Here is a 27,350-nt window from a genome sequence, read left to right on the forward strand (position 1 = left end):
AGTAGAACTATTGGCTCTTGACCCAACATTTTGTTTCTCCATGACCAGTAACTTCACTGATACTAAAAAAAAAAACAAATGTGATCTGACACACTACTCCATGTTTGTTTGCACGGTTTCATCAAAAGCAAAAAAAGAGCTTCATACATCTGGTGTAGATTGTTAGTCGCTAGAAAGTTATGCTACCTTTAAAATTGGTGTATTTTTTTTTTACGTAGACTAAAAGGAGAAAAATGAGGATACAGAATTTGATGCACCTTGTCACGGTATGCAAGTCGTTTAACTTGCCCCTAACGCCACCTGACGACACTCTCCAATACGCAAGCTGATACACACAGGGCAAAATTGAAGCAAAGTACTTTGATAAATTGACATAGGATGAAAATGCCCCAAAGTTGCTTTAATACTTAGACCGCAAACCTCTTTAATATATTGGAGAGCTCTGTCCATCTGTGACTGATACTCTGTTGTTATTGGAATCTGCTCACATAATGTATTTTTAAGCGCTAATTCAGCAAATATCTCACATTCCAAACTGATTCACTAGTTCCTTCCTCTTTTTCCCGAAACATGCTGCACAGCTGCAAGATAAGCTATTGCAATCAGCACTTGTTGATTGAAGGCAATTTCTAGTGGCATGTGCACCTGACAAGAAGCCAGTCTCTGGGCTAGATTCACTAAGCTCTGTTAAATTGGTGCAAATAACGTGACGTTATCTAAAAAAAAACACACTGGCTGTTATTTTTCCCTGAGTTAGTGCCTTGCTCGCTAAAATAAAATACCAGAAATACCAGCAGTAATAGAGCTCATTTGCATTTCGTCATTTCAGGATAAAGCTACGTCACAGGTAACGCCGCTTTAAGGCCTTGTGTTTTATTTTTATACATTCATGGCATTTTTAGGGGATTTGTTATAGTTGGCCAAAGGCCTATTCCTTTACATAATAGAAGTAGTTCCTGGTGGTCACTTATTGAGGACCTAAGGTTTTTTCCCCTTGTATGAAGTTCTGCTTGAGCGCATCTAGGTAGCCTTACAAGCACTCGCACTAATGACCACTATATTGAATTATGTATCTTGTATATATTTCTTTTGAAACGTATGTAACAATATTTTTCAATGTAATTGTGGCGGTAGCGGGGTAACCAGGCTCTCAAAGGTTAAGCCCGTTTTGGTTACCCTTGATTTGTGTATAAGGGTCCAAGAGAGGTAGCTCTTGGGCTCAGTAACATTGTATGTTTCAACTGTACTTTGTGTAATAAAAGTATTTTTTGTGTTTTTACCTTTTCGGCCATGCCAGCGAGCAGGAATTGCTAGGGGATGATTTTCAAGGGTTTTTTTTTTCAGAGGAATTGTTGTCAGAATGTGCCCAGGAGGTTGGGGTCCGGAGTTGTCAATTCCCCTAAAAATATACCCGGGAATCATGCCTGATTCCCCGATACACGTAGGCACATTGTCCTGGCAATATTGCAAGTGCGACTAGCCACTAGGGTACCCTGCTTCAGCATAGCCCATTAAGGTGAATGGGGCACAGGATTAACAAGTGCCCCTGTAGTGGAGAGGATCCCTAGTATATGGGGGGGGGTACCCCAGCTAGTGCCCAGGTGACCCAGAACCTGTGTTGGGTTTGTGTGGTCCCCAACCGTATATAAGGTTGAGGGGGGGACTCAGAGTCCCGACTGAGTCTAAGATAAATTGTATAGAGAATAAGGGAGATATAAAGTACAACATTTTTCCTATTTAATCCCCTTATCCAGAGACTCAGGGAAATGTATAAAAGTATATTTTATTAATGTACTGTAATGTAATGTGCTTGGGACTTTCGGAACCGATGCCCAAACAGACTGCCAGGGCTAAACCATAGGCGCCAGTAAGTCTGCTGGACATTGGAGTTCAAAGAAACTAGAGGTGAGAAAAACATTTGGTTATCAGGGAAGGGCTGAGTACCCAGGTCCGGAGAGCAATGGCAGTCATCTAGGATGCCACTTGCTCTGCCAGACCTGGAGGAGCCTGTCCAAGCGGGTGGCATTGAGATAGCCAGGGAGTGAGGTACCAGGCTTGTGCATGTCTCCTGGCTATTTCAGATTTCCGCTGACCCGACTTTCCTTACCATATTGGATTTGATTTGGTTCCCACGAGATGATTGGCTGCTGAGTTTAATGAATGAAACTCAGAATACTATAAAGAATGTGTAAGCCAATGAGATTCGAGTTCTCCAGTAGTAAGAGCGCCGGTGGGCTTTTCAAAGTTGCTCTTGTGCGAATAGCAGAGCAACCGGCTTTGATTTCAAGTCAGAAAAGCCTGCCTGCCAGAAACTAAGAAACTAAATCCCGACTTTTGCGCCCAAGTTTTCAAAATCGAACATAGCGGACGCGGCTTGGATTTCATGCCGATTTTAATTCCAGAGGATTGGTGGTAGCTCGCGGTCTGGAAAGTCCAAGTTCTCAGAAGAGAAGGGAGCAGTGGTGTGTGGAACTTCACGCCGATTTGGGAACCAGGAGATTCCGGGTTAAGTCCCGATCAGCTTAAATCTCTTATTTAGAGATTTAGGGGATTTTAATCCCCTGCACCTAAGCAAATTTAGTTTTCAATCCCAGGCCCCCAGTAAGTGTGTCTTTTTGTCTGTATTTTGTGTTCCATTGTGTGTAAGCGATTTTGTGTGAATAAACTTCAATTTATTTCATTACCTTGTTTGGCTCAGTGAATGATCCCGGTTAAAAAAGTGTAAATTGCCTGGTCTCCCGTCTTCCAGTAATGTTTTATTAATGATTGTACAATAGCCTAAAGTCCTATTAGCTAGATTTGGTTAATAGGGCGGCAAGTAATTTTGAAAAATGGGAGGTTGTTAGGGTGAGGGTAGTGGGGATAGGTGCCATGAGAAGGTTGGATAGGTCCCCTGGGGGAGGCAAGACGTCACGTCAAGTGACATTACGGTCATGTGATCGCGGAGTGCAGGGCGTTACTTCCTGACTTCAATTGTAACTGGACTTCGTGAAAATGGTTTGCATATATTTTATTTATATAAACGGCTCTTATGAATAATATTTTGCTTTTAATAGGAGTAAAACTGGGTTAACGTTACATTATTAACATGGTGAATACAGTGTTATTATTAATAACTGAGGTTAATACGGTATCGCATTAAATAGTCTTAACAGAGCTTTGTGAATCTAGCACTGTAAACTCCTTCACTGGAAGGATCATCTTTAATATGTCATGCTTAACTGTAAAACAATTGCAGGTGCATATCAGATTTTAGTCATACTTTTGGAAGTTGGTATTCATATTAGTATGTTAAATACATATGGTCTTTAAACATTGAAAAGGCTTTCTACAGTATGTACAAAGTCATGCTTGTTTCACATACTAAAAACCATACATGTGAGTGATTTGCAAAATCACAAACAAAACGGCTTACATATAGTAGGATTTCTAAAATCATCTTTCCATTTATTCAGATAAAAATATTGTAACAGTAAAAGTCGACTAAGATATGGATATCATTGTCAAGCATGCCCTGGGATTAACACAGAGACTTATTGTTTGAAAGCCATACAATTGTACAGCTAGATAAGCATATGATTACTCAGCATGCCCTTCCTTTGCTTGGTCAGTGTTAAAATGTATTTGATTTCACATGGATGTATGAATCTATGAATGTGCAAACCCCTTTCCGTGTTGAAGACTCCATTATGTAAGAGATGAAGAAAGTGTACATTTCTGCATAAAGACTAAAGTTTGCAGGTTACACAGTTCCAAAAGGGTGCATTTATTCAAGCTTTTTTGAAAAGCCCTGGGATGTACTGGTATGGAATTCATTTAGGGGGTAAATCTACACAGTCCAAAGTGGCCGTTTGGGCCATTTTCAGCAGAAAATTCCTATTGAACAGCTGCTTTGGAATACATATTATAAGGCCCTTGGTCTCTGTGTGAAAGGATCAGGGAACGTGTGCCTGAAGACATAACCAGAAGAAGCTGATGCGAAATGCGTGTACAGACTGTTGTCGGTGTTCTGCAGCATTTTTCTCAGATTGAGGTTGAATTATTTTAATTCTTTTTACATGAACTATTATTTCATGCCAATTTTTGAGGAGCCGTATATACGCTGCCATTTTGCACTGTATGAAGCAACTGCCATTTCTGCTTTGATTTTGTATTCCGGGTAATACAATGATAGCAATGATTGGTCTCCCTTTTTCAGATGGGTTTCTTGCAGCATAATTATACTGTATCTTCCCCTAGTCTTTTAGCCGCTGAAAGAGCTATTTGTCTCTTTCTGGTATTTTGAGAAATTTATATTAACTGGCATGGTAATATCTCAGTGGTATATGATCTAGATAATGTGTACATATCAGAAAAATCAGTGTATCAACCTTCATTAATATTTTGGTGCGAAAACATATTACCAGAAGATACAAAAATTGTTACACAGTAATGACAAATGCTTGTAGAACTGGGCATGGGGAAAGGGTAAGCAAGGTGGGGTGGGATGTACAGAGGACCCCGGTTTCCAAACTTTGTTTGGCGGGACCAACCAAAATAAATCCTGTGGTGCGATACCATTGCATTCACAGGGTAAGTAAACATGGGGGGGGGGGGAAGGGGCGGGCAGTGGTCCGACGGCCTAATGCCGCAGGGCTCCTTTGTTCAGGGTCAAAGCCTTTAGAAAGGAGAAATACACTATAGAGTACGGGTTATTTCATATGGGTGGTCGTACACCTCAAAACAAGGGGGAGGGGGTGGGGGGAAATCAAACATTATAATTATTTACATCACCTTTTTCTCTTCTCATTTTTTCGAAACATTGAATAGTTCATGCTGGCAGTCAGTGTTCAGGTATCACAAGACCTATATTTAACCTACTGTATAAGGAAAAAACAGAAAAAATATATATACTGTACATAGAACATAACCTTCAATACCTGATATATATAGGGTCAGCCACTGAACTTATAGAAAAACATTTCTGGAGTGGGCAACATATCAACCTGTAACTTGTATCCAAAAAACCTCTCGGCTTGAGACACTGTCTTAGGTTCGTTCCTAATAGGCTATGAGCTCTGGTCTTTCAGAGTAATTCAAACTGACAGGCACTCTCGAGATATCTCAAAACCTATGTTTAACTTTGATGTACTGATCACCCCAGTAATGTTTTTCAATCTATAACCATATTCAGAGCGCGTCTCAGCCTAAAACACGGTCTTTGGTTGCTTCCTGTTTTGCAATCAGCTGAGATCTTTCGGAGAGGTTCAGATTGGCAGACAATCTTCAGATATCTCAAAACCTTTAACCTTTAAAAAACATTTCTGGAGTGGACAACATATGCACTTGTAATTTGAGATCGGAACATATCGCAGCCTGTGGTGTCATCTTAAATAAATTCTTAATGAGTAGTCAGCTCTTGTTCTTCAGATAGGCTTAGCTTTCGCTCGACTTGAAGTTGGAGTCTTCTCCCATGCCGGGCGCTGTGGTTTGGGTGAAAAGACGATCCCGCTTGGAAGCCTCCAGGTTTTCTGGCTCAAGTAAACCCAATGATCTCAATTTTTCCTCACCTTCTTCTGGCGAGTGAAAAACATACATTGTTTCCTGGTAAGAGAACAGTAATTTGCACGGGATGCCCCAGCGATAGCTGATTTTATTGTTTCGTAGTGTGTTGGTGATCTGCGCATACATTTTCCGCTTGTTCAGTGTGATTTGGGCCAAATCAGGGAAGATGAGAAGTGGAGCATTATCTTGCTCAATCTTTGGGGTGGATCTAGCAGCTCTTAATATCTCCTCTTTGGTACGGAAATAATGTTGACGTGTGATCACATCCCGTGGCTTTGCTAGATCAAGATTTTTAGATCTAGGAAGTCTGTGTAACGTACATGCTCACCACAAACCTGGACCGGACCGCGGGGCTGAGGTGGGGATGTGGAAACACCGACCTTAGACCACGAAGCCGGATCCGGGTTGCGAAATCTGTAGTCGTGCATAGCTGGGTCAGGATTGGAGAAAGCAGGGTTAACGTTATCCAGGCAGGGGTCAAGGCAGGCGGCACATGAGCGGTGGTCGAGGATACGAGCCGAGGTCATCGTCAGGGAATACAACGAAGCTGCTTCAGCGAAGACAGCAGGACTTCAGGGATGAGGGACCAGGAACTGGGAAACCAGTGCTTCAGCACAGAACAGCACCCCCTAGCCGGGTACAGCTGAGAGTGGTGGAGACCAGTGGAAGGTCACTGGGAACAGGAACTGCAGACAGGAAGGCCACAGGAACCAAGGGTGCAGACACGCCACAGAAAACACTGGGGAAATCAGCGTAGCCGCTATAGCGCAGCGAAGGCGAAGTCTGCCAGGAACAAGGGAAGCAGCGCCGGGGCTACTATGCAAGAAGGCTTGGGAAGCAGGGGACTAGGAGCAGGAGTCAAGGCACAAGGAGGCCTTGCAGGCCAAACAGAGAGTCTGTGACAAGCACAGTTACTTGCAACTGGGAATGCAAAGTCTATGTCCAGCCTCAGGGAAAGGGCGGGGAGCCACTCAATGGACAGGGGTGTGAGGGAATTCCTCCAATGACGGAGCACAGAGACAGAGCTGCACAGGAGGCATCCAGGCTGCAGTGATTGCAGTAGCAGGGGATGCTGATTGCAGAAACAAGAGGGAGTTGTCTAGAAGCTGCATAATTCTGTAAGGAAAAGGTTTCAGCCAAACCCAGGAGCGGATTCATTACAGTCAGTGAGCTCTGTCCATCTGAAGTTTATCTCCAATATTTCTGGTAGCGGGGACGTAAAAAGTTGGGTAAGAAATGTATCTAGTTGGTCGTTGTCCACTTCTTCCGGTACTCTGCAGATTATTACGTCTTGACCGGTTCTCTGTGTCCTCCAATTTCTCAAAGATTATTTTAACTTGAGTTTTTAGCTCATGGATTTCTTTGGCTTGGGTTTCTAGAACATGTGTGGTGGAATCTACCTTCTCCTCCAAGTCCACGATATGGTCTCCTATAGACACTATTTAGTCTTTGAGACTGCGGTGAATGCTCTGTATCTCAGAGTGGAAAGAGCTTTTGATATCTTGAACAAATACCAGCATTTCTTTACGAGTAAGTGGGGTGTCTACTTCCTCATCGGGTTCTGAGTCTCCATCTTCGCCTGCGACAGACGCTTCTTGATCTTTAGTCCCCATATTGTGTTTTTTTTTAAAGAAGATGGAGGCCTCCCGCACGGCAGTCTGTTTTGTTGTTGTTTGTTGGATGGCATGGTTGATGTTGGTCGGCAAGTTTTTATTTATAATTAGAGCTGGGTTTGTTTGGGTGATGTAAGTTTTTAAGTTGAGGAAAGTCCCCTCATTCCTAAAGTGTCTTGCTCATTCATACATTATTTGCCATTTTTTTGGATTGAGCATTTGTCTCTAATCTTCCACCTGTTTCCAGGGCTGTCTTGGAGAGTGCAAGGAGCCCGATGGGCAGTGTAAGATAGGTGTTGGAGAACAGGATAGAATATTGTTAGAGGTGAGGGAGAGGGAGAAATCTTTATTGGCACTTTCTCTCACCTCTTTGTAGATACCATCCTGCAGTTGTTTAGCTCTTTGGAGGCAGAATCTTGGTGCTAGCTTCCCCTGGCCTGATTATTCTCCCCTTCTCTTTGATTTCTGGAACACTTTGGGGGGCCTGCTGGGACCCCCCCTCTGATGGAGCACCCCCTCTGATGTCGCACTCAGGTGCAAGGCAGCTGCCTCAGAGCCTGTACTCTCCTCATCTCTGCGTTTGTGGGAAGTGAGCAGCCTTATCAGGTGGACCAAGATGGCCACCAACCTCCCCTCGGCGTACACACCAGAGCGTCCCTCCTCTCCTACGATCAGCCTCGCCCCTCGTTCCTTCGGGGCTCGTGAAGCCCCCAAATCACAGGGGAACACACGCTCTGGCTCCGCTGCGGCCACTCGTCCGTCGGACGGGCTTGGCGCCTCATACACCGGATGACGCCATCTTGTGACTCCGGCTCTGTGTAGAAGCGCGGTATGTTTGGGAGAGGGGCGGCTGGTTACTTCACCGCTTTTTACAGGGATCCGCTGCCTCCTGGTCTCGCTATATTGCAAGGCTCCCCCTACCTTCCTCCGTTTGAGTACGCTCAGGAGTCCGTGTTAATTCTGTCACGCAGTCCCGGCGGCCATTTTGGTATCCATCCTGTGCAAAAAAAATAAAAAATGTTTTTATGTGGGGTCCCAGGGGGTGGGAGGGTTGTGTATTAGTGGGTAGTACATATTGTAATGTTTATTGGGGGCAGAGGGGGTGAGTGAAGGGCCAAGTACCCCCTCTGTCCCCAATAAACCTGCTATTGTGCCTTAACCCCTTCATTGCCTTAGCGGTTAGCCGCTAACGTAATGAAGCTGCTTACATTTTATTTTTATTCATAGTGTGAGTGAGCAGGGGGTCTTCTGAGCCTGAGGCCTTTACCATTGCAGGGATACTGGCACCCCATACCGGGGCTTGTATCTTGGGAAGCAGGGGGTCCCCAAGGCTTAAATCAACTTTTTTCAGCCCAGGAGACCCCCTGTTCACGCACACTATGAATAAAAATAAAATGTAAGCAGCTTCATTGCCTTAGCAGCTTTCCGCTAAGGTAATGATTTTTTCTTTGGGAGGGGGGGGGTTTGATACTAGTGTGAGGGAGCAGGGGTTCTTCTGAGCTGAACAAAGCCTCGGGACCCCTTACTTCCCGAGATACAGTCCCCGTTATAGGGTCCTGGTATCTCCTTCAATGGGGAGATCCCACATTCACGTGACCCCCAGGATTTTTACATGGCGGAGATACCGGCACCCCATAACGGGGCCTGTATCTCAGGAAGCAGTGGGTCCCCGGACCTCAAATCAATGCGATTCAGCTCCAGAGACCCCCTGCTACAATACTGTAGTGTTTAAAATGTAAATAAAGCCACTGCGAACGCCTGGTAGAGGCGCTCAGTAAGAGTGACTGATTCAGCCTATCTCTTTCTGCGCATCTTTTACAGACAAGTAGACCCTGGTAGGATTAACACAGCATGGACCCCCGCTGTGGTTATCCGATGGGCCATTTAGTCTGCAGAAGACCTTCTTGGATCACGATGCACTATAGTGCGTGATTCACCCAGTTAAATGATCGGATAATGGCCGCTGCATCTGTAGATGATAGAAAAAAACTTCTGAAAGTTAATTGTGGCGAGGGCACTTAAAACTGGAGGATTGTTTAGGGCACCAAATACCCTATCACCAGCCCTGTGTACTATTTTCAGCTCCGGGGGCACTTATTTCTGAGATCCATACTGGTCTACCCACTGGTGCCGGGACTCCCTTCTGGGGAAACCATTTGTCCACCAAATATCGTTGGATATGCAGGCCAGTAGGAAGCGACAATATAATCGGTTATCGCTTCATATTTTAAGATGTGCCCATATTGGCTTTTACATAAGGGTGCGCTGGCCCTGAAAATGTTATATATCTTGGGAACCAAGGGGTCTCCAGAGCTGAAAATAGAGTGCTTCAACTCCATAGACCCCCTTCGTTCTAATTATGTAAAAAATGAATTTAATATTGTAGCACCTGTGTCCGTCCGTTCCCCCCCCCCCCCCCCCTCTCCCTCCCTGGAAGAACTTGGGTAGGCTACTGCTTATGAAGTGCTGGATAACTGCGAGGGAACAGGAGAAATGAGTTGCCCGCGATACTGTGGGGGCACAGGACAGTCGTCGCTCGGTGTGGGGATCAGCTGTTTTTGCCACTGGTATCATGTCCAAAACATGTCATACCTATTTGATTTCACTCTGATCTACATGCATTCCTTACCTGCTTGAATACCACAATATAAATAATTTACTACATCATGAGATTTTTTGCGCTGTTTTCTTCTTTTTTTCCTCTATGAGCCTCTCAGGGTGTTGAGCCATCCTATTTATACAGCAGCAGAATCTCGTTTGTCAACAACACAGATTTTCCACTATATATGTTGCAATCACTTATGTAAGTGATAGACACGATATTGATTCACACGTGTTTTTGATCAATCACGGTTCTATAGTCTGTTATACTATTTATTTACACAGTACATTTATTTACACGTTAATATTATCACAAGTCATATGACCTTTATGGTTTTGTAATGATCACCAATTTGTCACTATCTGGTGCGCGGTTATTATCACGCCTTGTATGGCGAGCCTTCTAAACGTATGTGGATAAAGCTCTTTTTGTATTATAAAACTTCCTGGCGCCCATCCTTATTCTATCTGCATATCCACACCCAGCCTGCACCTGCACCAAGCACCCTGACCAGGTATGAGAGACTGAGCACTGCCATGTATATAGTTCTATTCCATGTAAACTCCTTTAGAGCTATGCAGGGAGGGTTAGGCAGAGCTCATACACTCCGCTTACTAGCGAGAGTGTGTGCTCCTAACGTACCGCGCGGCTGCAGCACAAGCGATCCCTGCTCATAGTGCTCGTGGCGATGAGGGGGCATGGCTATGTCATGGTGCTGGTTCGCCGTGATTGGCTGAACCGCTGACGTGACGCAGCCGCCGCTTGTAAAGACAAGTTTTAAAACACTTTTCAAATGCTTATTTAAAAAAAAAAAAAAAAGTATTAATCTGCTAAACTTAACCCATTTAAATTGTCACTGCCCTTAGATCACGTCAATCTTATGTTGGACTAACGCTTTAATATTCTGTGCAGAAGCAAAAGTTTGTACTTTTATCATTGACTATACTTTCCTAAATGAGGCTACCAAAATGGTAAAACTGGTCTGTCTCCATATCATTCTTTTTAGACTTGACCTCATCTAAAAGTGAAGTGGCATTCTTTCCATGTTCTATACATACTCATGGACTGTCCAACTCCTGATCTGCATGTGCTGGAAGGCTAGTAGAGGCAGTCATACCTTGGCTAGTAGCACATTATACATGCACTAAATACTGTCCCAAGCACCACAAGTTTTTATGACGTGTAGAAGTTATGACAACTGTGTCATAGCAGATCAGGGATTGGATAAAGATGCTAATCTAGCTTTTCTAGACAATAATAATACCATTATCTAGTATTTAAAGCTTGCTTAAGCTCTAAGTACTTGAGACCTTTTGATGTATAGATTTCATGTTCTTGCGAACACTTGTCTCAATTTGAGCTTATTATACCAAATCCATCCAATCAAGCATTAACTGAGTTCATATGAGCTTTGTATAGGGGACATTGAACTTCCCTTACTTTGTTTGTCTCTGATCCAAAGTGCCTGCTAAATCAGGCCTGTAGTCACTAAGATACGGGACAACCAATTCCAATGTATATGAAATATTGTAAGGTCTCACTAGCAGGTTCCTCTGTACCTTCTGTATCTGTTTGTGCTGGCTTGTCCTTATTTGGTATGTTATTCAGTTTGTGTAATTGATGTCCCTATGTACCCCCCCTCACTGTGGAATAGGTTGGCGCTTTACAAATAAGGGATAATAATAAAAGTCCAGTGCCTTGGCAATGGCGGAGTATTCATTTCAAAGCATATCAAAAGCGTTAGTTTAGTCAAAGTGCCAGAAAAAAAATCTTTTTTGTCATAAAATAGTGAGAAAATGTATTTGTGCCGCAGGCATTGCTTGTTAAGAAAATGTTCCCCTTTCATAGGCCTTTTAGTGGCATCATAATATTAGAAGGAAGTGCTCCTTTCAGCAATGAAAATCACGCACACTGACAATCTAAAAGATATATTATTTTCACTTAAAAGATAATAAAAGCGGGTTTCAGAACTCTACATTTATTATTATGGTAATGATGACTCGCGGTATTACTTTTTTTATGTTTAAAAACCTTTAACTGAGACGATTAATGTTTTGGTGGATTACATTTGGGAGCAATTACGCCGTACTGTATGTGCTATTCTCCCCCAGTAACTGCTGTTAGGTGGCAGTGATCCCAAAGAACAGAACAGGACTTGCAGGAGCTCATGATCTGCACATCTAATGTATTAAAGGGAAAGCCACCTAGCAATAGTTCCCATCTCTCGTACCGGGTTCACTCAGTCTTTAATTTTAACTATCAAATGGAGGTTTCCTTCACTTAAAACTTACAACAAAGGCATTCAGCATTACAGATGTTCAAATTTAGCACTTGAATCCCAGTTTGTTATATTCTCTCACTAACTTGCTTTAGTGCAAGACTAGGGTTGCGATTATAGTGCGCCTGGCGCAAACAAAATGCAGCAGCTCTATCGGGCCGGCAATAGTGCGCGCGACGAAGAGCGACCGCGCAGCAGAATTTTGAGCCGGCAAACAATTTTGTTTTTTTCGCGCGGCGACCGCATCACACAAGCGGTTTAGACAATGAGGGCGAACCAACCTGGTGACGTCATGGCAGCGCCTCCATCTAGAGTGCACACACTGCTTGGGCGACAGGTGCGCGCGACGCCATGCGATCCGTCGCGCACGCCTGGACTATAAACGATGCCATACGCGCCGAGTCAGCGCTAACGCACAGAAAGCCCCATTGAAGTGACTGGGATTTTCTGTGTGATGGCGCCAGATCGATGCGATCACATTTTACCGGATAAGCCCCGAAGTACCTGAGTCCGTTGCATTTGCATAACACTGTATATGGTTCCTAAAGTAGACACACACAGTGTGATGATGGGGTCAGTTGGCCCACCACGGTCTGCCGAAATTCCTTCCTTGTTATTTGGAGACTTTATCACACATCATGTGAATGCTCCGTGGATCCCTAATTTCCACTCATTGGTTTGACGGAAGGATTCTTATTCGATGTAGACTTCCAGGAAATCTGCTGTTCCTAGGAGTGTGCACATGGTTGGTCACATGATCACATGCACCTGTAGATTCTCTGCAGAGTTGTTGTTTTTTTTACCTGCCAGTTCAGTTCTTCGGGGTGGCCTGGCGCGCCCTCCAGATGTTGCTAAGTGGCAATCACTTCTCTTGAACACATGAGATTTGCAGATCATGAATTCGTGCAAACCCTGTTTGACCCTAGGTTGAGAGTGTGGATAAATCCGTTTTTCCTCTTGCTGTGTTTTTATACTGCAGTGCAAACGGTTAATCATTTCCCAGCACTTCAAACATTTCCGGGCAGCTGCCCAAGTCAATTGTTCATAGAGCACGGTATAAATATCTAGGTGTGCATTTTTTGCTTTTGCTTTCACAGGTTTTCATATTTCAATGCTGATGATTCTGTTTACAAGAAAGTATGGGTGGCTTCCGTTTAGAACCAAAACAGATGGTATATTGCATGCAATATAGGCTCGCTAAAGATGCATTGATTAATATTTTGGAGTTTACTTTCTTGCAATAAGCATATGCTTATTGATGGCTACAGAAAGATGTTCGTTAAGGACCGTAGTTAACCAAGAAATTGCAGATCATTCGGCATCTACAGAGGAAACTGCTGGTTCTGGCCCTCTCGCCTTGCGGGTGCCGCACGGCGTCCTTTCCATAGCCGCGAGATCCCAGCGGCCAGACTTAATGACCCATCGGATTAACACAGCAGGGGTCCCTGCGTTTTAATTGGACTCGCACTGTGTGAATCCTACCGAGCGGCACCTGTCTGTAAGAGACTCGCTGTAAGAGAGAGAGACTGAATCCGTCACTCTAACAGCGTGCCTCTAAAAGGGTATCACAGGGGCTTTTATTTTAATAACATATTGTAGCAGGGGGTCTCTGGAGCTGAATCGCATTGATTTCAGGTTCGGGACCTCCTGCTTCCCGAGTTACAGGCCCTGGTATGGGGTGCCGGTATCCCAGAAGTCATATTTAAATTCTCCTGCGTCACGGCCCACGTGATTGGGAGATTTAAACAAAGCAGAGGGATACCGGCATCCCGTAAAGTGGAGAATATTTGTAGCCAGTGATTGTGCTTTGATCTATGCTGCCCAATAAATTTGCAGTATCCCAAGAGACAAACCTTTTTCCAGGAAGGCTTTGTCTGTATTACAGTATTATACAGTGTTTATCAGTGGATCCGGTGACTCCGATTTTATGTAGGCATGTAACTTGCTCTCCTTGCACCTTTTTGAACTTGTCTTCACATGCCCGATTCGACCTTGTTTACGGGGGGGGGGGGGGGGATGTTTTTCTCTCCCCTTTCCTATGTTAACTTAAGCGAAGCAACAAAACTAGAATTTCAAGTCCTATTGTTTCTACAGAGACGAGTCTTGGTATGAAGTTTTGAAATGAAAGTGCAATGAGTTTTCAAAGAAAAGCCAATGTAAACCTTTTCTCTGGTTTTATTTGTAAGACATGGCCTGCTTAAATCCTATCTATCCCATCTATCCTATCTGTCCATCCATCTCCCCATCTGTCTGTCCATCCATCTCCCCATCTGTCTGTCCATCCATCTCCCCATCTGTCTGTCCATCCATCTCCCCATCTGTCTGTCCATCCATCTCCCCATCTGTCTGTCCATCCATCTCCCCATCTGTCTGTCCATCCATCTCCCCATCTGTCTGTCCATCCATCTCCCCATCTGTCTGTCCATCCATCTCCCCATCTGTCTGTCCATCCATCTCCCCATCTGTCTGTCCATCCATCTCCCCATCTGTCTGTCCATCCATCTCCCCATCTGTCTGTCCATCCATCTCCCCATCTGTCTCTCCATCCATCTCTCCATCCATCTCCCCATCTGTCTGTCCATCCATCTCCCCATCTGTCTGTCCATCCATCTCCCCATCTGTCTGTCCATCCATCTCCCCATCTGTCTGTCCATCCATCTCCCCATCTGTCTGTCCATCCATCTCCCCCATCTGTCTGTTCATCCATCTCCCCATCTGTCTGTCCATCCATCTCCAAAGGTGAAGCGAAGAATCAATCGGGGTTCGGAAAGGAGTTGGAAGAGCCAAATCTTGAGTCGTTTTCTGAAAGTGGGATGGTTTATGATGTATATGGGGAGGGGATACAGATACTACTTAGACCAAAGCTCAGCCAATTGTCTCCAAGGAGTTATTGTTGTAGCACAGTGTGGTAATGATGGAACACTTTTTTTTTTTTTTATAAGCCTTTGCTTTTTAGTATTTCAATGTGAACAGAATGCTTTGAAGGACCTTGTTAACTCTCAGATTATCTCCCTTTTAGTATATTTAAAAATCAATGATGAAGATCTTGAAGGCCAACCTCAGTCTGTATATACAATATATGAAGGATTACATATGCAATATTTCATTTTCAATACAATTTCACATTTTTAATACAACACTGTTGAACTATTATTTCCTAAGTTTATTTCCTAAGTTTATTTACTCTTTGTGTGTTGGGAACACCCACCAATTTCCTATATTAGTATTGTGAAGGTTAGTTCCCCCCTTTGTTCCCTTGCACCTCGCGTACTTTATTCTTTTATTATTGGAGTGCTGTCTGTAACACCATAGGCCCACAGTTTCCCTATGGCTGGGGGGTGATTTTTTTGGGGGGGGAGGGAGGATGCATACAGAGGCCCTCCGCACTCTTCCCCAAAGCATTTCAATTAAAGGCTGGGGGAGCGCGCAAGGCCTCTGTATGTTACTTACCATGTCTCCGACGGCTTCTGGTGACACGTTAATTGGCGCTGTGGAGTCACATGGCAACGTGACATCGTGATGTCCGAAACACCGGAGACAAGGTAGAGGGGGGGGGGGGGGAGGAAGACGGAGAGCAGGCAGGGGGTGTAGATTAAAAAGTTTGCGCACCCTTGCCGTAGGGACCGCGCTGCAGAATATGTTGGTGCTTTATAAATAAACAATAAAAAAAAAATACTGGGCACCACAGAAATTGAGCGCGACAAACCTGGCAAGAGAAGAAAATAGATGCTGCACCACAGTGGGACTGGCTTTTAGTACAGTATTGATTATGATATAAACAAAGCAAAAAGGAACATCGTTACAAGCAAAAATGTTTGTTTTTTTTTCATATCTCCACAGATCTACAAGACCAATGTTCTCCAAATCCATGTCACAAAGACGGTTCACAGATCTGTGTAGACTTGCGTGGGGATTTCTACTGCCACTGCAAAACCGGATGGGAGGGGAAAACGTGTAGCACTGGTATTCACGCTGACTTTGCTATTTATATATTGTGCCAGTTTTCAAAATGGATGAAATCCTCTTTTTCTTTCCTTCCCTATAGACAGTAATGCATTATAACCAGGCAGCGCGCGCACACACACACACACACACACACACACACACACACACACACACTGCACATAAAGAAATGGCATAGCTAAGTAATGATGTGCAATCTAAATGGAATAGAATGATGAGAAAGCAAGCATTCACACTCTGTTTTATTCAACATGACACAGTTTCAAACTGCAATCATTGAATGTGTGCATTGGTTACTTTAAAGGTGGCGGTGCCCTGTGGCGACCAGTTTATCTTCATAGGCCACTTGATTAAAAGTGGCAGAGTAAGCTAGACTACCTGCTGTAGCCCTCCGTCCGAAATATTTCAGTGTTGAGTTGTGATAATAGATGTTGTGTTTTGGCAATGGACATAAGATGGAGCAGTATTTGTGCAGCCATTGATGGCAATATATTGCATATATTTACACATAAATTAGGATAGAAATCTACTGTAAATCTCTCTCATTGAAGGTGTTACATGTACCTGCAACGTTTTAATTAGAATTGATACTTTCTGTAGCTTTCATGCAGCTAAATGAAGTTCTTCATCGTGTGTTTTTAAAGGCCTGATGTTTTCATTTCATGCCTGTCTGCAGATATAAATGAATGTGCTGTGCTGAATGGAGGTTGTACTCACCGCTGTATTAACAAGCCAGGAACATACCAGTGTTTGTGCCATAGTGGCTACATTCTCCTTGCAAACAACAAAGCCTGTGAAGGTAAGCTTTAACAATATTTAGTTCAAGTATGCATTGCAAGAAGTCTGAAAAAAAAGGTTGCTATACTTGGAACAAATCACACTAGCTCTAGTAGCGGTTGTACGTAAAAATGATCTCTCATGGTTTAAAACAGCAATCCCCCCTAGTGTAGTTCTGTTTTTCCGCCCCCCCTTTTTTTTTTTTAATTTTATTTTTTTACAGAATGGGAACCGAGGAGTCCTGCGGAACTGGATTGTGCAATTTGTTGCTCCCCCCCCCCAAGATACTTAGGCTGCGTCCATGCTGCTGCTAACTGCGCTTGGCGCTGTCAGCACAATGAATGCAAATGTGTCTGGCCACACTGAAGCGGTGCGCTTTTGCCGTACGCTCGCAGGTGCTAGACGCTTGCCGAGAAAGATCAAATTGTCTTCCAGGTCGCGCTGAAGGGTCACTGACCTCCTCAACCAATCAGCACCAGTCACTGCTTGGCCATGGCCCCCCCACTCGCGCTTAAAAAAAATATACCGGATAGCCGAGCGCTCATGCTTGGAGAGTTGGGGATGTCACCGCTCTGAAGCATGAGCGCGGTCAGCGGCACAGTGGACGCAGCCTTGGGCTGGGGCCATGGTGACTTCGCCCGTGTGGGGGCGTGCGCGGCCGTGACGTCACCCGCGTGAAACGGGTGCTTTTGTGGTCAGTGCAGCCGCGCCGTGGGGGGCGTGCCATGGGGCGTCATGGAGCTGGTTCGCCTCATTGGGCGAACCGCTCACGTGACCGGCCTGTCGCGCCAAGAAATCAGTTCCAACTGATTTCTTGCGCAACGCGCGCCCCCTACTTACGCCCGCACACCGCATGGACGCGAGTACTGCCTTAAGGCAGTCTGATCGCTCAGCGTGCGGGCGCCTCCGCATGGTCTGCGGTACCATGTCCGGGCCTTACTGGTGAAGTTACAGTACATAGTTTAAATCTCTCTCCAGACAGGAAATGGCCTATAGAAATTTGCAATGTCATTGGGAAGTTGGTAGGGGGGGTGGGGGTTTGCTGCTTTAATGCGATGAATGTTGCTCTTTCCTTCCATAGTGAAATGATCTGAAAGTACATGCATATTTTATTTGTTACCAGACAGAATTCTTTCTAAACGGGCAGTCCGTGATATTCTTTAACATTTTCTCAACTTGCAAGAAAACTGTTTTGTTAATTTGTCTTTACAACTGCAGAATTCAATACAAGAAGAGCACTTGTCTCTCACCTTCGAACAGACCTATTAGTGTAGATAATCCGGACATACTGTATCTCGCTGTGCTGCTAACTTTGTGGGGGGGAGTACTGCCATCTCCAATTTATGGTCATTCAGTGATTATCATAATATGATTTCTATTAGAAATAGTCAGCACCATAAGTTTTAATTTTTCTTTAATTAGTGCTTTCCTTCAGCATGTCTCTCAAAAACTCATTGCTCTTAAACCAGTGCAGTGCAGTGGGCCAGCAAAGTATTATTTTCAGAGTTGTGCTGGTTTGTGCAGTGGAGAAAAGATTAACCACTGTTGCTGTTGACTAGAAAGATATTGGAGAATTTTGGCATGGTGCTGATTTCAGAATTAAGCTTTCCCCTGCTGTACTGCAAGAAAAACAAAACATGCCTGGACATGTCAGTAGCTGCATTAGTTTTATAATCCATCGTGCATCGACATGATTCACTGGTGTTTGGCCTCTGTTACAATGCTCAAACTGATTAACAAGATTATGAGAGGAAAGAGGCCCACATATATATTGTATCCCACATTTGATTTTTGTCTTTTCAAATGCACACACAGGAACATCTCTCACCTTTTTGTAACCTTTTTTTTTTGTGACCTTAAAACAGCAGTTGTCCCTGTATTTTTATTTTGAAACAATTTCTACACAATAGTGCATTGTAGGATAAGTAAATAACACAGGGAAAAATCAGAAAGATGATGGGTGCACAAAAGATAATAATTTAATACATAATCTTACAATCGGTGGTTCCATCACAAAAGCAAAATTAATCAATATAAGTAATACATACACCAACCTCCAAGTAGCAAAAAGGACTTCTTATAAAAAAAAAATAGGAAGAGGAACAAATTCTTCAAACTGCAGGTCTCCATATGGGCCTTTCATCAGGTGGGACCTGAAACGTTGTCTTGGATCAGCCATGTAAACGGCGATACCGTTCTGTGGCTACAAAATGCTTTTATTTGTGCGAGCTTTCGAGATACACTGATCTCTTCTTCCGGCGGTGTTACAATGGATAAAGCAAGAGAGGTTTTTACTTATGTAACGGTATTTCTGAACCGGCCTGACCCACCCAATCTCACATTGGCCCCTGTGGTCTAACCGGCCCCCATTACAGTGTGGTAGTGTCTGGTGGTGCACCTGTTGGCAACAGGACTCCTGAGTCTCCCGCATGATGGTGTGTGGGGAGGACCCGTCCAGACAGGCAGCTGAGGTAGTGTGCTGAGTCTCACCTAGTTCCAGTGCAGCGCCTCCACCTCATCAGGGTCCCTGCGTCCGCAAGGGGATGATCCTGTTGAGGAACTCCTCCGTGGTGCTCCTCTCTGTACATTCACTCCACACATGTACACGAGAGGGTTTGTGAATGAGAACATCTTTATTGGTTGATGTGGGCTAGCTGCCCCTCGCAGTATATGCTTAGCCACTCATTCTGCAGTCAGTGCCTCCCTTTAAAAGGTGTATCTCTCTTTAGATAGGGATTCCCTATCCCCGCAGGGATCACTGCCCTGTGCCAGGTCCCTGGACACAGTTTCCTCTCAGTTACTATAACATAACTAGAACTCCTATTAACTCAGGCTAGTACTTGAACTTGAACTCCTTCCAGAACTGGATGCAGATCTCTGGCAGAACTGGACGCAGAACTAACTTTTGACTCAGTGCTGTGCCTTATTTACACTCTGGAAGCTGACGCACCTCTGACATCACTAACCATGGAGTCAGAGCATGTGACTACTCCCATCCATACACAAGGCACCCCACCAGGGTGTGAGGGCAAACCTCCATAATTACTGCTGGCATGCCCACAACTTACCAGGCCTTACTGTCAGCAGGAGAGATGACTGTAGCCATTTTACATGACCGCTACATTCTCCCCCTGGTGAATCCCATCGTCCTCGCTGGGACCTAAATTTGTATACCCTTTTCCAGGAAGCACTGAAATACAACACATAATTAGATTAACTTCACGTACATTTCCATGGTGTATAACAACAATGACTACAGTACATTCCGCCAAGCCCGCCCCGACCAGCAGCCACGAACCCGCGTAATGTATTAGTACCCCCCTAAAAATAGTGATTCGGGTCAGGTTTCTTGACCTCTCTTCCGCCCATGTCTATGACCGTGACGTGATAGTGCCTAGGCAGTCCCCTCTCAGGCCTATATGTCACCCTGTGCTTATAAATGTTTCTGCCAATGCCCCATACCCGCACTAAGTGCTCTATGCGCTCCTCGGCCTTCTTCCCTATCACGGAACTCCCTCTTCCCACTAGGTGCATTTCTATGGCCTCCCTAAGCCACCTATCCCGGTTGTCCTCTATCTCATCCATGAGAGGCTCAGGGACATACGGGTACTCCAACCCGTGGGAAGATTTATACCGAGCCATTATGGTTCTCTCGGCCCTACTAATCCTAGTCAGGTCAGCCTTACCTGCCCTCCCAGGCAACACCCATGATAGGGGCTCATCAGGGTCCACGGGATCTGATAGAATGCTAGGACCCATGGGTTCTATTTCCCTATTCTCAATCTGCAGCCACCGCTCCTGCAACTCTCTGTCCCTCTGTTCTGGTGTGAATTCTCCCACAGCCCACCAGTAGTCCACTACATCCTCTCGCCGGATGAGGAACCGAGTGCGGTCCATCCAGGCGGAGTACCCTTCGAATAATGGGGCCCACCAACGGTTCTCTCTGAATCTATTTGATCTCCCTGACTCCCTATCATCATCTATAGAAAATATCCCCGATGACCGCGCCGATCGCGGTAGAGACCACCTGGAAGACCCCGGGGCCTTTATCACTGGCTCGGGTGCTGTCGTGACCACTCTCAATTCTCCCCCTCCCCGAGAATCGCCCTCCGTAGCGCCACTGCGCTGTCTCTCCCCAGTCCGTCTCCCCTCTCCCCCTGATGATATGTCCACAGATTCCAAACTAGGCGGGGAACCCGGGGACCGTGTGATTGGGGCAGGGGTTTTAGCTAGGGCGGGGGATTGGGCGGATGGGCAAGGAATTGGACCCCACGGGGTTACGACCCGTTCCTGGCTGTCCGTAGACTGGTCCAATGAGGACATCTCACCCTCCTCAGTCCTTGGATCGCCCCTCCAACTCCTGGGCCTTGTAGGTGATCGGGGACCTTCCCCCGATCGCCGAAGCGTCGCTGCATTCTTCCTCGGGGTTCCGCTGTCGCCACCGGAAGTGATGTCCTCCCCGGAACCGGAAACACCGTCATCGCGGGTTGGACCCCCATTCGGGATCTCTTCTTCAACGACGACATCCGGAAGCTCCGCCGTCATCCTCACCGGAAGTGATGCCGTCTCTCCACGTGCGCCTGCGGCCTGGCATGGCCTCTCCGCTCCTACACCGTCTGCTGGGGCAAGGTAAGTGAAGGGACTCCTCTTACCCGTCCGCAGGGGTGCCGGCGTTTCTCGTCCATCGCCGCCACGTTCTGAGGCGGAGGGACTCCGTCTCTCGGCTCGCCGATCTGCGGGGGATGTCCTGTCTTTCTGACAGCTGCTGGTACCACGGGGTGTCGTCCTCCCCGGTTCTATCCTGGGCCTCGATGTCACCTCCGCTAGTTCCCGGAGATCCTCGTCCGAGTATTCTCCCTTCTCGGTGCGGTCAGGAGGTGACCCGACTGTCTCGGTTGCGGCCGACCCAGCCGACTTGACCGCCTCCAGTCCCCTTTCTCCGGGACTCGCACGTCCTATCCACAGTGCGCCAGGGGACTCGGCGGTTCGCTTAGCCTGGTCCCCCGGGGGGTCAGCCGAGTGTATCGGTATAAATGTTGGCATAGGCCATAAGTACAGTGTCCCGCAATGTGGGCAACGTGCCGCCGTGTTGACCGTGCCTCCGGGCAGCCCGCATTGTAGGCAGAGCCCGACCACCGTCTCGGTGTTAGCCACCCTTACTACTAGTAGCCCGCCGGGTACTGAGTAGGGCTGGGTGGAGACCATAGTTCCCACAGCGGAGGGGCAGGCCATTCTCTTTGTGGGGACCACTTTCAGTGTGGGTCTCTCCAGGTCAGTGGTTCCTCGCAACTGACCGGTAGAAGCTTCTGGGCCAGCCACTTCCTGCCTCGGCTCCTCCTTCCGCTGACATAGCTGGAACCCGCCCCCAGGGGTTGCAATTATGGGCGGGTCCCACAGGGGAATATCATGCCCCTTAATTAAGGCCGCGCCTCTCTCAGTCCTGGTGGGCGCGGTCTGCGTTTTCGCGCCAGTTTCCTCCTCAGAGCTGGATTCTTTTCCCGCGGCTAGTTCCCGCCTTCTCCTTGCAGCAGCTTTGCGTGCAAAATATCCCTCTTTCTTGCAAATCATTTCCGCGGCCGGAACTACTTTTGGTAGTGGCGCCGTCTGGATATCAGTCCCTGGGCCCAGTGGGTGCATTCCCACAGGCCATAGTTGAAAGTCACTCCCCCTGGTGGAAATCAGGGGAGGGTCCCATAGACTAAGCGGTTGACTCAGCACAGGGGCCGAGTGAGTCACTGTCCATGAAGGCGCAGCCATAGCTTTCTCGCCGTGCCCCCCATCAGGGCGGGGCTTTGCTGTTCGCGCCATTCCCGGCCAGCTCTTTGCAAGTTCTGCATCAGCCATTTCTTCTGTGACTGTCCCATGCGGTTTCCCTAGCAAGCGGGAACCGCCATTTTGGTTGGCTTTTAAGCCCAAAAAGTCATTTTGTTTGCTCTCCTCGCGGGGTTCTCCCCCAATTATTACGATTTCCTCACACTCTTCAAGGGTGGCCCCTCGGTGTCCCAGACAGGATAAAAACGGGGCAGCCACGGCCTTCGCTCCGCTCCAGAGCAGACTGGTTAACGATAACTCGGCGACAGTTAGCTCTTCAGTGGGGTGCACGCCACGGGTGCCCTCCCCATCAGCCTCTGGTCGCCATTTTGTGTTCTCCGCACCACGCGGATCCTCCATTCTCTCGTAACAGTTATCGTACATGGGGCTCCGCTCTGCGGGGCAGCCTCCACATCAGTACAATAAAGAGTTGCTCAGATGCACCACCACATGTGTACCCGAACTAGGCTGGACTCATGTTGCACTACCTCAGGCTAGGCTCACTCTCTCAGTGTCTGCTGTGACTCCTTCCTCCCAGTCTGTGCTCCCTACGGTGAGTGTCTGGAATGGCTAGGTACTCTGGCTCTGCCATGCAGTACTTGGGGCGTCTACCTCTCTTGGTCAGCCTAGCGCAGACCCTCTCCAGGATTCCTGACCAAGTTACAGGCTATCCCTTCTGGCGTCCTACCAACTAGCACTGCCTCAAGGTGACTCGGTCAGCTATAGCCCGGCTCCAAACCCCTCACTCCTTTCAGGCCCTTAGGTTGTCCCTGCGAACTGACAATATCCCGTCAGCCCCCTGACCACCCCTAGGTCCGTCCCTACGCAGCACAGAGTGGCAGCAGACTCTCTCCCTGTTTCCCAGTGTGCCTAGCTAGAGCCTGTCCTGATGACAGATCTGATCTCAGCAGCTCGCCTCCAATTGTAACGGTATTTCTGAACCGGCCTGACCCACCCAATCTCACATTGGCCCCTGTGGTCTAACCGGCCCCCATTACAGTGTGGTAGTGTCTGGTGGTGCACCTGTTGGCAACAGGACTCCTGAGTCTCCCGCATGATGGTGTGTGGGGAGGACCCGTCCAGACAGGCAGCTGAGGTAATGTGCTGAGTCTCACCTAGTTCCAGTGCAGCGCCTCCACCTCATCAGGGTCCCTGCGTCCGCAAGGGGATGATCCTGTTGAGGAACTCCTCCGTGGTGCTCCTCTCTGTACATTCACTCCACACATGTACATGAGAGGGTTTGTGAATGAGAACATCTTTATTGGTTGATGTGGGCTAGCTGCCCCTCGCAGTATATGCTTAGCCACTCATTCTGCAGTCAGTGCCTCCCTTTAAAAGGTGTATCTCTCCTTAGATAGGGATTCCCTATCCCCGCAGGGATCACTGCCCTGTGCCAGGTCCCTGGACACAGTTTCCTCTCAGTTACTATAACATAACTAGAACTCCTATTAACTCAGGCTAGTACTTGAACTTGAACTCCTTCCAGAACTGGATGCAGATCTCTGGCAGAACTGGACGCAGAACTAACTTTAGACTCAGTGCTGTGCCTTATGTACACTCTGGAAGCTGACACACCTCTGACATCACTAACCATGGAGTCAGAGCATGTGACTACTCCCATCCATACACAAGGCACCCCACCAGGGTGTGAGGGCAAACCTCCATAATTACTGCTGGCATGCCCACAACTTACCAGGCCTTACTGTCAGCAGGAGAGATGACAGTAGCCATTTTACATGACCGCTACACTTATAAACAGTGCATCTTGGAATGTATCTGACTGAAGCCTAACCCCCACTTGTGCAGTATGCGATTTACAGTATGACTTAAGGCAGGGGTGAGCAAACTTTTTAAGCCGATCCCCCTTTTTTATCCATGAAATTTCTCGGGCCCCCCCTGCCTAATGTAATCAAAATCACATGGAAAAAAAAAACGGTATTAAACGGTATACAATGTAAATACAAATATGTCTAAAGCCGTGCGTATAGTGCCCGCGACGGAAACGCGTGACGTCACCCGTCGCTGCTAGCGAAATTTGTATTTCGCTTTGTGGCGGTGCCGGCGACCAGGCCATTGATTGGTTTGTGGGCTGTCACATGAGGCGACAGCCCCTGAAAAATCAAATATTGCCGGCTTCAAAAAATCGCGTCGCGCTTACTATAAGAGCACACGGCGGCGACAATGCATTTGTTTTCGGGCGACGTCGCGTCGCCGGCACTATAAGCGCAGTCTAAATACTTACATACTCCAACAGCTCGCTCTTGCAAAATTAGGCAGCGTCCACGCTGCCGCTGAAAGCGGTGACATCACCAACTCTCCAAGCATGAGCGCAGGGTGTCCTGCATAATTTTGCAAGCACGAGCGGGGAAGTGTTTTCACTTTTTTTACCCCCCATTATTTCTGTACATTCATAGTATGATTGATATAGTGGCAGCCTAAACTTTCACTTGCAGAGGATCGCAGCGAAGCAGGTTGCCAGCGGAGGAGAGCAGGAACACAGCGCTATTGCAGGGCAGACACCGAAGGAGGGGCGTTTGACATCACAGCGCTCGCTCCTCCCTCATACCTCCGAATCACGTGGCCGCCACCTGCACTATCCTGTTCGGCCGCCCGCGCACATCTTCGGCTGCCCGTCCCCGCGCACATCTTGGCCGCACGCGCACATCTTTTTCGCCTGCGCATCCAGGTTTTGCCACATGCGCCCTGCCTAAATCTTGTGCCCGGGGCGCCCCCCCAGTTTCTGCACTGCTGCATTCAATCACAACACCCACACAATCACAGACAACACACTCAACCCCCCCCCACACACACTCAACCCCCCCACACACACTCAACCTCCCCACACACACACTCAACCCCCCCCACACACACACACAACCACACACACACAACCCCCCCCCCACACACACACACTCAACCCCCCCCCACACACACACACACACTCAACCACACACAACCCCTCCCCACACACTCAAACCCCCCCACACACACATACACAACCCCCCCCACACACACACACACTCAACTCCACACACACACACTCAACCCCCCCACACACACACTCAACCCCTCCCCCCCACACACACACTCAACCCCTCCCCCCCCCCACACACACACACACACACACACACACACACTCAACCCCCCCCCACCACACACACACTCAACCCCCCTCCCCCACCACACACCCACACACTCAATCAATCAGCTACACACACACCGGGTGGGGGGAGGGAGTAACTAAGCCTGCTCAGGATCCCCCATGTGCTGCTGAAAACAGGCGGCTTACAGACAGGAGGAGGAGGGCTTGTCTGTGTGCAGGGAAGGCCCCGCAGCAAGGCCCCGCCCCCTCTTACACAGACAGAGCAGGGAAGCAGCCTCTGCACGGAGCTTCTGGCCGCCCGTGCACAGCTCTGCCCGCCCCCAGGTTTCCCCGCACGCAGCCCGCGCCCCCCCCCCTACATAATCTTGCGCCCCCCCAGTTTGCGCACCGCTGACTTAAGGTATTAAACGGTGTCTGAATGTTAGTGATGTAAGAGGATATGTGTGTAAATATAAATTTATAAAGTAGCTGGAAAGCTCGCACAAATAAAAGCATTTTGTTAGCCACAGAACGGTATTCGTTTTTGATTATTAAGCTCAGATATATATATATATATATATATATATATATATATATATATATATATATATATATATATATATATATTAACAGGCAACTGATTATCAATTTTGCATAGAACTATCAGATTCACAAAAAAGTGGTTACATAATTACCATCATTTAAAACTTTTTCCACCAGTGGCACTTAGAGCATAATCCAAATTGTTTTGGGAACAACACAATAAATATACCACAAAAGTACTCCTGCAGTTTATAAAATTATTAATCTTCTAGAATTTCTCTTTATGAATATACCGAAATGTTACAAATGTGACATGGGGCATATGTAAAATTGCCCTTAGGTGGATGATCCAATCACATTTTATGTTGTGCTGAAGGTAAAACACTATGGACAAACATTCTCACAGAGAGTGATCATTCCTGAAAGATAGTGTTGAAGGGGATTTAAAGATGGATTTAGGCCTTATAAGTGAAATGTAAATAAACAGCTTGGGAAAGAAAATGGTAATCTTCTTCAAAGGGCACCACATGGAGATTACTTTGAAAATAGGTCATTTTGTGAGGGGGGATGATTGTACCTTTTTAAAGACACATTCATCATTCATTCAAAAGGGCATATATGCCCTTAATCCCTAACGCAATCACATCATTGATACACATTTCTCTTTTAGACGGCACACGTGTATAGATCTGGGAAGATCCATAGCTAGCATTCACTAAGCGCCAATGAAAAGAAATGAGACAACACACAACTCGGTGTAAAAGTGTATATATACTGTATATATACTAATATAGAAGGTGATAAATGCACGTACAAGATAACAGATTTAGAAATGCAGGGCATGTTTAGGGTACATGTTACCACTCAGTTTGCTGCTGTTCCGCCACTTGTTGTACAACCACCATCGTCCTGTGTCTCCAGCTGGAGGGAGTTAGTTGTCTCTATGTAGTGAATCCGTCAGCGTTCTAATCTAAGGATTCCGGCGGAGGCGAAAAATAGCAGCAAACCGTCCCACACTCCCGGCTAAAGGATACTCCTCACCTGACACTTATTGCTCTATTGGTAGCCTGCGGTGTCAAAACTGAGTCAGCGCTGGAGGGTCGCTTAATAGCGGCAAAATCCAGTGTCGTCAGTGGA

The 27,350-nt window shown here is 46.7% G+C and overlaps 1 protein-coding gene across 2 annotated transcripts in view; it reads left to right on the forward strand.

Moving 5' to 3' along the window:
• Positions 1-27,350, forward strand: part of GAS6 (growth arrest specific 6) — a 76,039-nt gene that overhangs the window by 19,994 nt on the left and 28,695 nt on the right. For both annotated transcript variants that reach the window (XM_075590465.1, XM_075590466.1), the window contains exons 6-7: positions 15,878-16,000; positions 16,677-16,799. In XM_075590465.1, the coding sequence (XP_075446580.1) occupies positions 15,878-16,000; positions 16,677-16,799 (246 nt within the window). The remainder of the gene's footprint in view (positions 1-15,877; positions 16,001-16,676; positions 16,800-27,350) is intronic.

The sequence above is a fragment of the Ascaphus truei genome, chromosome 3, assembly GCF_040206685.1.
Source record: "Ascaphus truei isolate aAscTru1 chromosome 3, aAscTru1.hap1, whole genome shotgun sequence".
In the NCBI taxonomy this organism is placed as follows: domain Eukaryota; kingdom Metazoa; phylum Chordata; class Amphibia; order Anura; family Ascaphidae; genus Ascaphus; species Ascaphus truei.